The 14,572-nt window shown below is 38.5% G+C and overlaps 1 protein-coding gene across 2 annotated transcripts in view; it reads right to left on the bottom strand.

The window, feature by feature from the left end:
- LOC143212523 (LON peptidase N-terminal domain and RING finger protein 3) overlaps window positions 1–14,572 on the bottom strand; it is a 57,010-nt gene that overhangs the window by 11,702 nt on the left and 30,736 nt on the right. For both annotated transcript variants that reach the window (XM_076431390.1, XM_076431389.1), the window contains exons 2-3: window positions 3,490–3,608; window positions 2,952–3,074 (exon numbers count right to left, since the gene is read on the bottom strand). In XM_076431390.1, coding sequence (XP_076287505.1) covers window positions 2,952–3,074; window positions 3,490–3,608 — 242 coding nt within the window. The remainder of the gene's footprint in view (window positions 1–2,951; window positions 3,075–3,489; window positions 3,609–14,572) is intronic.

The raw sequence follows: 14,572 nt of genomic DNA, 5'->3' as shown, positions 1-14,572 counted from the left end.
AAAAAAAGCTGCTGAACACGTCACACGATTTTCAAAAAAACATGTTAAAGTAATTTTGAAAAACAATATTTACATATTCTATTTTGATGAATTCACTTATGTCCAGACGGAAAACGATAAAACCCATTACAAAAATAGTAGTTCACAAAAACTTGCTTTTCACATATAAATATTCTGTTTTGCAACTTTTACATTAATTCAATTTCTGCTTCGGATTCTTATGCAAAACTCAACCTTTCAGGAAGTCAAAGCGGAATTTTATCTCCTATATTAATATTCTCTGATTGGTTACATATGACACAAAAAATATTTCCACGGAATTTCCGTCGTCTATATGCATCAACTTTCTACTACTTAATTTACAAAAGTTGTACAAAATTATTTAGACAGAACGCACTTCACCCAAAATTTTAGCTTGGCAGAAAAACCGAGGTTGTATTGGTCGATTCATAAAAAACTTTTCAGACTGTATCTGACGTTTAAAAAATGAATTCCGATTTTTGAGATTCATCGCGATGATTCGCCTCCCGTAGAGGCTCTCGCGTATCGAGTATATGCGAGTAATTACCTGTGGCCTTGCTTGTTAAGTGTAGACCGGCTTTGGGTCACTCACCTGCGAGTCTTATTAGAACACACACACGAGCGCACGCACGATCATCGCATCGCATCGATTGAAACTTGCCATAGCAGAGGCCGACAGGGAAATAAATACCCTCGACATTTTTTCCCGCCTTTACCGTTATTTGTTCGTCCGATCCTGGGGCCCCAGAAACATGGAGACTTTATATTATATAATGCGGTATTGAATCGCGTTGAACGCTGTAATGCTTCCTGTTATTCATGAAAATCAATCGCGAACTATTCATTCCCGTCTTACCGCCATTCATCTTCCTGTGGCGGCTTGTCGAGCAGCGAGGCTATTATTTGTGCATCGAATTGGGCGAAATAACCTTTGGAATTTCGTGAAATGTTCCTGTGAACGGAGCATAATACAATACTGAAGGGTTTTTTACGAGGTGATCAGATCAATCTTAATGCAAAATAGAAAGATACAAACAAAATTATAATTTTGTGCATGAAATTCAAGCTACTGGAGCTGCGTATAAACATTTATTTATTTTTCTAATCATTTTTAATCAGCGATGATATTAATTCTTACCATGGCTGCTCTTTACTTTACCGGACTCAAAATTTGTGCCTTTCTCCTATAAAGTATGATGTATTTGGTATGTAATCCAGTAGATTTGTACCCGGGGCGGCTGCAGATCGAAATTTCGATCCTGCAGGATCAATGGTTCAGGAGTTATGCTTGCTCAAAGTTGAGCAATCTGCAGTGTTTTTGACAGGTAAGCGAGCTTATCTAGTTGGTTGGTGATTAGGTCGGGGGGGGGGCGAGGACTGGCGGTTTTGCTCGATAAGCGGCTCGCGGTCGTCACTACGAACCAATATAGCCGCGCCCTTACCTGTCAAAAACACTGCAGATTTGCCCAACTTTAAGCAAGCATAACTCCTGAACCATTGATCCTACAGGGGATTGAAACTTTGATCTGCAGCCGCCAAATCTACTGGATTACATACCAAATACATCATACCTTATACTTAATAAATAATGTTTACAAAAATATTTTTTTATGCGGTACCGTAAATATTTTCATCGACATTCTCGTAGAGCATGAAAAGACGAATCCAACGAGTACCATAACGATATCATTACGATCATTCAGTCTCAAGATATTCGTATGTAAAGACTAAGTTTTTGAGTTAGGTTTGTTCGTTGCAGACACGAATATCTTGAGACAGAATGATTGAAACACTATGGTCATTACTCGTTGGATTCGTCTTTTTGTGTTCTACAAGACCATTGGTGTAAATATATAGGGAGTCGTATAAAAAAATACTGACGACCTTGCAATCTCGTTAATGAATAACATTGAAAACAGAATCGTATTGTATAATTAATTTCTTCTGCACTGTCTAAATATTTTCATCAAAATACAACAGTTCTAAACATAATATAATAAATCAGAAGAGGTACTTAATAAATAATGTTTACAGTACCACATAATATCGACGACAATATATCGTGCATAATATAACAATTCTAAATAAAATAGAACCGAATGGACAGTCACTGAATAATGTGCATAACAATGATTCTAACAATGTACTTCTTCAACAACTTCAATAGTTAGAGAGAGAGAGAGAGCAATCCACTTTAAATCTTCATTTATCATTCCTACACTGGAAAACGAGTTTAAAAAGGAGCGGCTCGTGGAGGAAATAAATATTGACACGCGGCAAATAATGTTGCACGCGCGCTTGTTAACATTCATACTAATTTCGTGATGGTCGACAGCGTTGCACAAACTTTCGTAACGTAACAGAGCGGAGTCAGAGAGGAGGATAGAGAGATCAAGATATTGTGTATACATACAGTGCAGAGTCACGAACGCGAGCCGAACAGAAAACGTACACAAAAGAAGTGGACGTCTGTGCGCGATGGTATTTCCGGTACCGGTGCTGCTGCTGCTAGTACAGCTTAATGACGCGGCATGATAGTCGTCAGGTGAGTGACCCATGCAGGAGCAATGATAGCCACTCATCAGCTAGTGTACGTTCTTCGAAGACAGAAATCAAATTTCGACAGATCCTGCTGGAATCTTTACCCAAATAGGCACAGAAATGATTTATTCATTTAAAAATCAAACTGCTGGAGTCCGTCCAAACTGTACACATTTGCCTGCATTATTATTTAAAATATTTTTTATATATATTTTTCATTGCATTATTCCTTCTTTTTTTTATATATATTTTTCATTGTATTATTATATTTTCTATGCATCATTGCTTGGATCTTATTAGATATTCCAGAAATCATTTAGTCCGTTACACAGAAAATGTTTTTGAAAAGTGAGTTTATAACATTTATAGTTAAATAAACATTAATTTACCTTAACCAATTCGTGACGAACAGCTTGGGGATTCTTGTCGATAGCAACGCTGATGCAAAAGGCGAACAGTGCTTCTTCGTGCCTTCCCAGCGCCGACAAAGCCGCCCCTCTTCTATAATGGCCCTGTGAATAAACATAATAATCATTAACTTCTATCAAGTATCCCATACGCTGATACCCAATCGTATGAATCAGTATACCTTTAACACTGTAACTAGAATAACTATTTTATCGAAACCTTTGACCAGTTCGGATAACAGAGGTTCCACTAAATCGAGGATTACACGCTCGACCATAATCCGAACTGTATCATGTGAGGTATCATTTTCCTCGCAAAAATGTGTCGAATATACCGATGAAAGTGCCAAACAAAAATAATGAAAAATAGCATTGCTACGACACGAAATCACTATGGTCCGTCGACGTTTGCATCGAATACTCGCGGCAGAAAATCGTAAAACAGTCACGTCCGTGTGACGAATCTTGCCAAAATGAAATTTCCGTGTTTCTAACTTAACACCGAGGATGTTTTTCTCACCTTGCCCCAGTCCGGTCGTAGCCTAACCGCATGATCGGCATCGGTGAGCGATGCTTGAGGCCTGTTCAGCAGAAGCAATACGTGAGCCCTGTTGCTAAGATGGAGTGGGCTGTTTGGCGCTGAAACAGGAAGAAACACAATCGTAAAGCACGGCCGGAATACTATCTTATAGTGAGCGCAGTGGGGCTGGGGGGGGTGAGGGTGAGTTTACTTGGCAGTAAAACTGTCCCCCGTGTTTTAGCGGAAAGCCTTTCCTCTCTGATTAAATTGAGGGAAAGGTTTCACGTTTACGAGCTGGTCCTGCAGGACCTGCTTCGACTCCCAACGTTCTCTACGTCCCCAGGAATTTTTAAACCTTTCAGCAAAATAGCTACCGGAACAATCTTAACTTGAAAAATATATTAGCATACTGCTGAATATATGAAGCACCTGTAGATTCGTTCTCTCTGTAATCTATACAGGATGTCTTAAAATTCCTTCAACATCTGAAATGAGAGGTTCCTGAGATCATTTGAAGCAATATTTTCCTTTGCAGAAATGGCGTCCGCGGCTTTGTTAAGGAGTTATTAACGAAAAACACGACTGTGCCAACACGCTTGTATTTTCTACAGGGTGTCTCAGAAACGTATTTCCTTAAGAAGGGTTCTATCCTTACTTGAATTTATTGAGCCTACTGTTAATATATTGCGTACAACACTCAACATTCTCTGTTGCCAACTGGTGCAAACTACTTTTCGCATAGAAATTAGAACAATGCCAAAAAATGTTGTATTTTCTTGAATATGGTGGTTCTTAAGGTCATTTCAAACAACTTTTTCCTTTTCGAAAATGTTCTCCACAGCTCCCTTCAGGAGTTATTCACGAAAAACACCGGCCAATCAGAGCGGGCTACGCTCAGTAGGACCGCCCCGAGGCGGAGTCCGTCTACTGTGGGCGTGTATGGATTGCCCCGCATTTTTCGTTAATAACTCCTTAACAAAGCCTCGGAGAACATTTTCGCAACGGAAAAAGTTACTTGAAATGACCTCAGTAATCTCCCCATTCAAGAAATACATTTTCAGGACATTAAATAATCGATTACAGATAGAACGAATCAGATGAATTAATCATTCAGGAAGGTCTTTCACAAAATATGGAAACTGATGGTTCATTAGTTATGAAAGGAGCATCGCTTAGCAAACAGATTGATGCTAATGGGAAGTTGTTCAACAAACTGTCGCAATTTATTTGCGATTTGCGCGAACCACGATTATTGTGCAACACGTACATCATCATTATCTCGTTGAATTGATTTAAGAAGAAAATCATCACTTGTTCGACAATTCTTTTTTTCATCGATTAGATGTTTCGCGATGCTTGACGCAGAATGTCCTTCAAATCGAATGATTCGTGAGACGAGCCTAATCGAGAAACACAAGACGATCTCCCTGAGCGAAAGCACGCAATTAGTACGGTCAAATTAAACCGGAGAAATTAATTGGCTTATATAAAGCACCAGTGAGTGGAATTAAACGGCCGTCGTTCTCTTCGGGAATGACGGGATGTTCGAATGAATGGTTTTCTGCTAGTTAGCATAACAATAGGCGCCACGCATTGGGAGTAAAAAAAAATTGCTTATGGTTAGTTTTATGTAAAGATTTTAATTCGTTTAATTAATGACGAATTCTCATGATTTAAATTATCGTTAAATCTTTTACTTTGCGATTGTTAAGACTGTAAACATTTTTTTGGGGTGGATTACATTTTGTATATCATAGAGCTATCATATATTTACCAGAGATGATATTTTTAAGATTGCGAAAATAACTGAATACATTTATTTAGTCTACAATTTTCCAAGTCACCTAACAAACTCCTGTTTGTAAGAATATAAGAAAAATGCTATTAGTTGTTGTTGAAGTATATACATTTTTATTGTTATTATTCTCTAAATGAAAATCTCACGACGTAATCGTGCAGCACGATGTAAAACGCACTGCCACTAGAAACTGGTCTTTACAGAATGCCTGTAATCATTCTGGAGGTCTTGTAACTTTCTCAAAATAGGCTGTCGCGGTCGCAATTTCGATGGCATCCATTCCCCTTCACAGTAATGTGCATACGAGTGCGGCGAGCATGCACTCGCATATTCTTGTATCCCTCTATATCGATAATTTCATTTAATCGTCTGCATTATACACAATCTGCACAATTCACTAAAATTATTTCTTTGGATATACACAGGGTACTTCAATCGAATAGAATCACCCAATCATCTGCTTTATGCACTGTTCTACGAAAACACCAATCAAAATGATATTCAATCTTTTTTCAAGAACATTGGTACATATGTTTTTATACGGCACCCTAAAAATATTTTCATCGACGTTCTTGTAGAGCATGAAAAGACGAATCCAACGAGTACCATAACGATACCATTACGATCATTCAATCTCGAGATATTCGTATGTAAAGACTAAGTTTTTGAGTTAGGTTTGTTCGTTTCAGACACGAATATCTCGAGACGGAATGATCGAAACCCTATGGTCATTATACTCGTTGGATTCGTCTTTTCATGTTCTACAAGAACGTTGGTGTAAATATATAGGGTGTCGTATAAAAAAATACTAACGACCTTGGAATCTCGTTAATGAATAACATTGAGAAAAGAATCGTTCTACTGTTTTATATATATTCTATATTATACTGTATATGTACAGCTTTATCGCTTTATCACTGAAACTTGTTAAAAATTTGAACAAATATATTCCTGTCACACTTCTAACCTAATATAAAATAGTTAGATCCAATGATCGATGGATCTAGTGTGAACGGTGGTTACGAGGATGCAAGGTTCAGTGGGATCAGCTTGGACAGTGCAACCAGAAGCGACGGCACCAGCCGATGCAGGCGGGACTGCATCGTTGCATCGTGGCATTGTGAGCAATGTCATTGCCTTCACGGATAGAAGCCCTTGCTTGGTCGAGGACGAATTTCCGGCACGCGCGATCACCGCCAATGCCAAGTCGAACCGATTCATCGAGCTCTATTTGTCAATGCTAAACCACGAGACCAACATCATCTACAAATCTATTGCGATCCACGCCCGTGCAAAATTATGGTATTCCCCCAAATCAGCAGAAACATTTGCACACGATGCAACTTTTCAAATTTGCAGTAACCTTTTCCTTTGCAAAGTTTTTCACCGCAGCTTTGTTCCGGAGTTATTAACGAAAAATGCGGACCAATCAGAACGCAGCTGGAGCGGCTTTTCCTCGGAGAATATTTTCGCAAAGGACAAAGTTGCTTGAAATGACCTCAGGAATCGCCCTCGTCTAGGAACTAATTGTTGGGGCAACTTACGGTTACGAATTTGAAGAAATCTTTCATATTTCGAACAAGTGTTTCTAACAAAAGAAAAGGAGTATTAAGGCGTTCAAGGTTCTAGACCAGAAGGGCTTACGGAGTGCACTCTTCTTTCCTCGAGAACTTTGGAGAACAGGGTGCAACGTGGCACGATGCATCGCGTTGCATCTTCGCTCGACACATTGCAGCTGCATCGGACGACACATCGCCGTCGGATCGAATGGACGCCGGCCGTTCCGGCGCAAACAGCCAAGCGTTACGTAAAGGTCGGTCACCCGGCCGTGTACTTCACTGTCGTTGCTGGTGTCAGTGCTGCTGTTGTGAGAGATACAGGGTTATCCACCGGAACAGGCGCTAGCAGCGACTACGCTGATGCATACGAACACCACTGATCTCGAACAATGCCATCGCACACGACGCCTCAGACTTTCACCGAAATATCCCAATTTTAACCGTACTCGTATGCCAACCCTAGCAGTCCAAATATTCTTCTTCTTTACTCATTGCACCCTGAAGAGTCATTCCCGGTAACTCTACAGGGACGAAGTCATACTCGACAGGCATAAAGAGATTTTTTGAGGCCTACAAATCCACTTGAATTTCCACTTTTTTAGTATTCGATTTTAACTAACATTCACGAAACATTTTGGAAGAACTGCTATAGCCATATGAAAGTAGAGATTTCAAGCTTTAAAATGTGACCAGTCCCATCGTTCTACGATCTTTTCTTCCGAAGTTATAACTGTTTGAATATCGACGATTTCGTTCGTTCGGATAATCGAGGTTCCATTCAACCGTGCATTACACGAGCAAATACGATCCGAACTGGGTCGTGTTTGGTATCATTTTAAGCGGGAAAGAGTCACGGATGTGATAGTTAAAGTTCCATACAAAAATCTTCACGAGCAAACAAATTATATCAATAAATCTGTATTGTTTACTTGCTATCCTCTTTTATCTGTCATGATAGCAACGAGATTTCAAAGAATAGCGTGCGTTTACATTATGCAGTGTACTATACCGTAATATATACAACATATAGTGACATTTTGGACCGGAAATTTTCACATGGAAACATTTTTGATGGACAATAGCTTCAGCCTCTAAGTCAGATTTCTACGGTGTCTCGGTAGGGTATCGGCAGGTTGATGCCATCAGAAGAGAGCGGGACGTATCTATCAACACCACACATACCACCACTTATGCTCCCTCTCCTTCTATTCTGGCAACGATCAATAATGCTCCACGTGTCAGCCGATGGAACGTGCGCCGGGACATGCTCCTCGGCGTTAACACTTGCCAAAGTATTCACGCTGTATTTCTTTCCCTGCGCGCCGGTTTGCATCATCCTCGGAAATCAGGAGAGACGCCGTTTCGCATACGATGCACCGCGCCGGTGCAACCAACGCGCGTGCATCCACCGCTATAGAGTCCCGCGGCCAATTTGCTAACTGGTTGCGCTTCCTGCAGAAGAATGTCTACCTATCTTTTGCTGGACGCTTTCGCGGGAAACCGACCACGGGCCAAAATAATTGCGACGCCACTCGCAAACGGCGGATACCGTCTTATGCAACTTAGGCTACTGCGCCATCCTCTGTTTAAGGGCGTATTTCAAGAAATCAATCTCTTGTACTTTCTTCGGGTATAAGTGTTGCAGAATACGTGTGTAACAGAGGATTTATTCGGCCTATGTCCTTCGAAACAGTTTCTTTTATCCTCAAACTAGAAATTACTATCTAAATCAGGCCTGGCCAACACGCGACTCGCCGGGCGATTTTATATTTCTATTGAAACTTTTGTTTCTCGTTGTAGGTATACAAAAGATATTAAATAAATGAAAATTTGCATGTATTCATGTTGTGTTTGTATTACATTTTTTAAAAGCACGTTTATCTGAAGAGCGGCCCGCTGTAATGTTAAGCGTTATCAAAGTTGGCCAGGCCTGATCTAGATTCTACACAGAGCCTTTCTTGAGTTATAAATTATATATTAAAGTTGATCAGAGCAGTTTCAGTCTGAGTGACCGCTTGAATAAATAAATAAATAAATAAAGATCAATGTAGTCAATGTTGGCAGCTTTGATAGTTGCTTGCAAAATCATCAGCTTCGGCGTGCAATTAATTCAACGTATCGAACGCAGATAATGAAGAAAGTCTTGTCAGCAATAAAGAACCGTATAGAATTGCTCGAACCAGAGCACGGAAATCATTGTTTATCGACAGCTGACACGTTTCAGGAGCGTGTCGTGCTCGTTGTAAACGGTAACATTATGTAACGACACTTTGCAGGTACAATATGCGATACGTTAGCTGGCCACGATTGGATGTCTTCTAATCGTTTTACAAATTGAATCTCATTTTCCATCATTAAACTCACCACCGCGAGCAACCTAACACTTGCGTAACCGGAGGGCCCTTCACTCCCACGTAACGTCTCTCGGCAATCTCGGAAATTAAAAACAATCACCAACTATTTCGCGCTGGTTTCTCTACCGAACATTTCCCATTAATTCCCCACCCCTGTCATTTAAAATATTGCCAACATTAACGAACGTTATTGAGCCCGGAAATTCAAAGAATTATGATACTTCGTACACAAGTAGAATAACCTAACAGAGCTCTATATTTTTTCGTCCAACTTTAAAAGGGTGAAATCAACCCTTGGAAAAAATTTAAATGTCATCTTTCATATCTCAAGAACAACGAATCATATTAAAGAAAAGTTGCAACGTAAGTTGCGTGGTATTATTATGTCTACCAAACCGTGCAAAAAAGATATTCTTCTTTTAAGAAATTTTTTTAATGTAAAAAAAGAAATTATTTTTAAGAAATTTTTTTCAATTTAAAAAGAAATTTTTTCTGCACGCCAATTTTTGAAGTTGAATGTTTCAGAGTAGCAAGGGATTTGCACACAGGGGAGTTAGTTATGTAGTTATTATTGTTATACATATAGTTATTAGGCTTTGGAAAAATTTTAATATTTTGCTTCATATCTCAAGAACGACAGGTGATATTAAAAGAAAGTTGAAACGAAAGTTGCTCGGTACTATAAATTATAAAGTCTGACCACAGATTTAGGACTTTTTGCATCTAAAATGACCGACACCACGATCTGGCAGCGTCGCAAAGTGTTTTGTCTCCTAGATTCCCGATTCCTGAAGGAGATCTCTGTTTGGATGGATCTGTGCGATCGGCAAATGCGTTTTCCCGGGGATTAGAAGGCGAAGAGATAGATAGGCAGCTTTCTCCAAGCCAGGAAAGCAACGATCAGCGTTGGCTGGCCTCTCGGCACGAACACATGGCCATTTTTCACGGTCAAGTACCGGCCCGCTGATGCTTTCGTTCGATCGAGTTTCCTGGCTGTCTCTGACCTACTCTGCCGGCGGCCTCCTTAACGCTACCACTTCAGGTGTAGTGTTCCCACTTCTCCGAAGCAATCGATGCTCGGGAATGTGGTGGGGGGATGGAAATGCTATAACCTCGCTCCTCCGAATTTTTCGCAAATTGCGGGATTTATGCAAAATTGATGATCATATAAGTTCGCGTCCGATTTTCACGAATGTGGCAAACTGTGCTGCACGGCGGAGTGTGAAAAAATTATTCTTTGCTAATTGTAGGGAAGATTGGTGACTATATGATTGATTAATAAAACCGCATTCTTTAAACTTTAACCACTGAATTTTATTCTCAAATCGGGCACGAACTTGTGCAATCATCTCACAGCTTCCCCCTTTTCTCAATGTCTATAACCGAGTCTCCCTGGACCCCATCGACATTTCGATAAAATAACCACAGCAGTTAAAAAAAGCGACGTAAAATAAATTTTAAAAAAATTTCGATAACTCCAAATATTAATTTCTTAAACTTTTTTAGAACATTTGGATTATTCTGAAATTATGCACCTATAGCTACCTGAAAAAATCTATACAAAAGGAATTCTTGACAACATTTGGATTATTTAGTCTTAAATTTATTTGAAAAAATTTGTCAATATTTTTAGATAGGTCCTGGTATGATTCCTTATCGTCTGAGTAGGCCAGATTATTTTTATGGGAAATAAAAAAATTGTCTGCATCTCTCGGTTACGATATCAATTTCTTAAACTTTTTTTAGAACATTTGGATTATTCTGAAATTATGCACCTAGAGGTACCCGAAAGAAATGTATACAAAAGTGATTCTTTAGAACATTTGCATCATTTAGTCTTAAATTTATAAATACAAAAAATTGATAAATATTTTTAGGAAGGTCTTAGTGTGATTCTTCATAGTCTGAGTAAGCGTAGCAGATTATTTATGGGAAATAAAAATTGCCTGAATCGATTACGAGGGGAATAATTAGGATGAATAATTTGATTTTTTTTTAAACAGTGCGCAATAATCATCGGATAGTGCAAGAGTACGAGAAGTACGACTGTACGAGACTTTATATAATATTGTAGCACAATATTGAGTCGGTAAAAAATGCAACCTTGCATCGTGGGTTTTTTAATGAATTTTTTTCCGAAGCTGCTAAAGCACAGTTTCATTAAAATGCTACTATGTCCCAAGTACGTTCTTTTTTTGTGAGATTTAATGGGAATCGATCGCTAACTGTAATCACGCTCCAGTAGTTCTGAGAAATATTTGTAACTAATCTGTTTAAGAAATACGTTCTCGTCCTTTTTATAGATTAATATTAGATGTTAAATAATTGCCATCGCATAAATTGCTTTTAGTCATCTGCAATTTATTAACAGGACAGGTAAACACTATAATAAACCAGTTCTAGCCTCCAGTAAAATCATCAAACTAGAGACACCCTAAATCAAAGTAGACTCCCCAAGCATCCGGCGATATTTCTTACTTGAAGTAAAGCTAGCAGAACCCATAATTTTACCGTAATATCATCCATAAATCTATCGATTAAACGTTCTCCATCAATCTGCAGATAATTCCCTCTAGCCAGAAGATCCAGTGTACCCTTCCTGCTCCCAATAGGAATATTAACCAAAGCAATACAAATTAGATTAGGTTCTCAAAAGAGCTACTCGAGTTACCTGAACATGATGATAGCATAACCTAGTTAACGTTGCTCATAGAGCAACATATAGCAATCTATTAGATTATCTTCGGAAGCATGGTATAGCCGATCCGGTCCCATGAGGCGGCTCTATTTCGAGTTCGACACTGACAATTATCAAATTACCACTGTCGAAATGTCCATTAACAAATCAATCGAATATTCATGTTTTTCTATAATAAAATACGTACTAAGAATTATAATAAAACATCGAGACATAGAGGTTCTGGATTTTCGAATAATTTTCGAGAATTTTGTAAAGATGCATTTGGAAAAATCTTTTTTGTTATACAGTTTAGTAGACACAGTAATATTATGCAACATTCGTTGCAACTTTTTTTTATATCATTTGTTGTTCCCGAGATATTTTTTTAAGGGTTGATTTCACCCCTTCAAAGTAGCGCGATCAATTTAAAGGAACTCTTATAACAAACTCTATCTTAGAGGAATTCTAATAATCAACTAATTTTAAACTTAATTTGAGGGGGACTTCGAGTTTAAATGAAGTTTGAAAAATGTGCTGTCTTCAGAAATTTTTTCCAGGATAATTAGTGACTGAAAAATTTCTATCTTCTACAGTGATATTAACACAACTCTTAACTTCGTTCTCGATTTTTTTTCAGACCAGAATATTAAAAAATGGCAGAGTTATTTTTTATTATTTCTCATTGGTACATCGACGGATGACCGATATTGTTAGTAAAAATTGGACCGTCCGAAATTAACAATTTTTTTTATTCTCAATCTAGAAGGTACTGTCTAAAATATAGCATAGGATTTTTCGGATATCTCAAATCCTTTTCGAGTTATGAATTATTAAATTTGACATATCCAACGGCACGAATGAATAAATGAATAAATTAAAATTGTCTTTTCAAAATCACAATGAAAAAAATAGAAATGGGGAGTATGAATGACGATAACACGTGTCTTGTTGTCTTGAGTTAGGCTCGCAGGTCTCCAGGGCTAGCATAAGCGCGCCAGCATAGCAGCGTGCTCTCGGCTCGGCGTCTTTCGTCTCCGTATACCAGCCGCTCTAATTGTAAGATCGAACTGATTAATTTCGTTCCGCCGTCGTCGAGCACACACCGGCCACGTTTATGCGTGTACTGTCTGCTCGTCCTTACATAACGCTTTTTATTATGTAATTGACAGAAACGTCGACCCTGCGCGCCTGCGTACCGCCGGGCGAAAGTGTCGCGCATGCAGACAACCTGACGAAATCATGCGTTTTCCAGCCGATCGATCCTCTCTCGCCACCGTGTCCCGCTTCTTTTTCCAGCGACGAGGACGCCTCGCCAGAACCAACCACGATTTATCATCCAAAAATTTACCCTTTGCACTCGGAGCTATTTTCACTGGAAAATTAAACGTTTCTTCCGAGACTAGAATATTTCCATCCTCTATGATTTTTGAAATTTTATGGATATGAAATTGGTATGATACTACCTCATACCCCAGATAGCACACGACGTCTTAAAGACATCCATTTTACGTCTATTTTAGGTTTGAGAGTCTTGTGCCCTGAAAGCACGTCTTTGAGACGTCTTGGAGACCATAAACAGTGTGGTTTTTATATGTATATCCATAATCTAGCAGTAAGTATTAGCATTGATATTATTTGTTCGAGTTAGTGTTTCTGCTTCAATTCCAATTTCAATTTCAATTGCAATTCCAATTCCAGTTTCAATTTAAATTCCAATTGCAATGTAAATTCCAGTTTCAATTTCAATTTTTATTGTGATTTCAGTTTCAATTCCAATTTCAATTTTTATTGTAATTTCAATTATAATCATAATTATTTTTATTGTGATTTTAATTACAATTGTTATTTTTATCCACAATGAAATTTCATCATCTATTGCCTGAAAATTTCGTCGCATAAAAATTCATCCCTTAACAGTGGGTGTCCTTTCGAATTTCATGCTATTTTTTATTTGGGAGGATTAGACACGTGGTTGGTAAAAATGTAAAGAATTACGCGAGAACGTACAATTGTTGAAAAATTTGTAGAAAATTGTAGAATGGGTAAAAGGAACTGTAAAGTGTGTAAAAAAAAGTTGTAAATTTTAAAAAACTGTTTAGAAACACTGCACATATGTATCTTCTGTGGCATGGAAAATTTAATAATATAATAACAATTTTAATGAATCAAAAATAGAGGCACCATTTATGGTGTCAATTCGTGTCTCCCATTTCACAGACCACAAGCTTGCTCCAACCTCTCTACCAAATTAATTTTAGAGCCCGGAGAAATATTGTGCAAACAGTTCCATGGAAAATTGAATCATATAACAACAATTTTAATGAAACAAAAATGAAGACGCCACGAGCCAGTTTTGCCTATTACCAAATTCATTTTCTGGAGAAATCGAATACGAGACGGTAGTTAAAAGTGTTAGATAATGATGGTCGGGGCAGCTGCTCCATGATCTAAAAATTGATTTGGGATTCGCAGGAAAGGGAGACGAGAGGAGGATTGCTATAGTTGTTCTTCGTCGATCGGCGCAACGATGTATCATCGTGGTACACTGTATACGCATACATGTATCTCTACCTATGAACGCCGCTCCTCGTTAGATAATATAACGATGGCCGAAGCAGCTACGGCCGGGGCTTTAGTGTCAACGTAACCATTTATATAAATCTATCGTTACGTAATCAGTCGGCCGATCTCT

This window comes from Lasioglossum baleicum, chromosome 10, assembly GCF_051020765.1.
Source record: "Lasioglossum baleicum chromosome 10, iyLasBale1, whole genome shotgun sequence".
Lineage (NCBI taxonomy): Eukaryota > Metazoa > Arthropoda > Insecta > Hymenoptera > Halictidae > Lasioglossum > Lasioglossum baleicum.
This window is presented reverse-complemented; position numbering and strand designations above follow the sequence as displayed.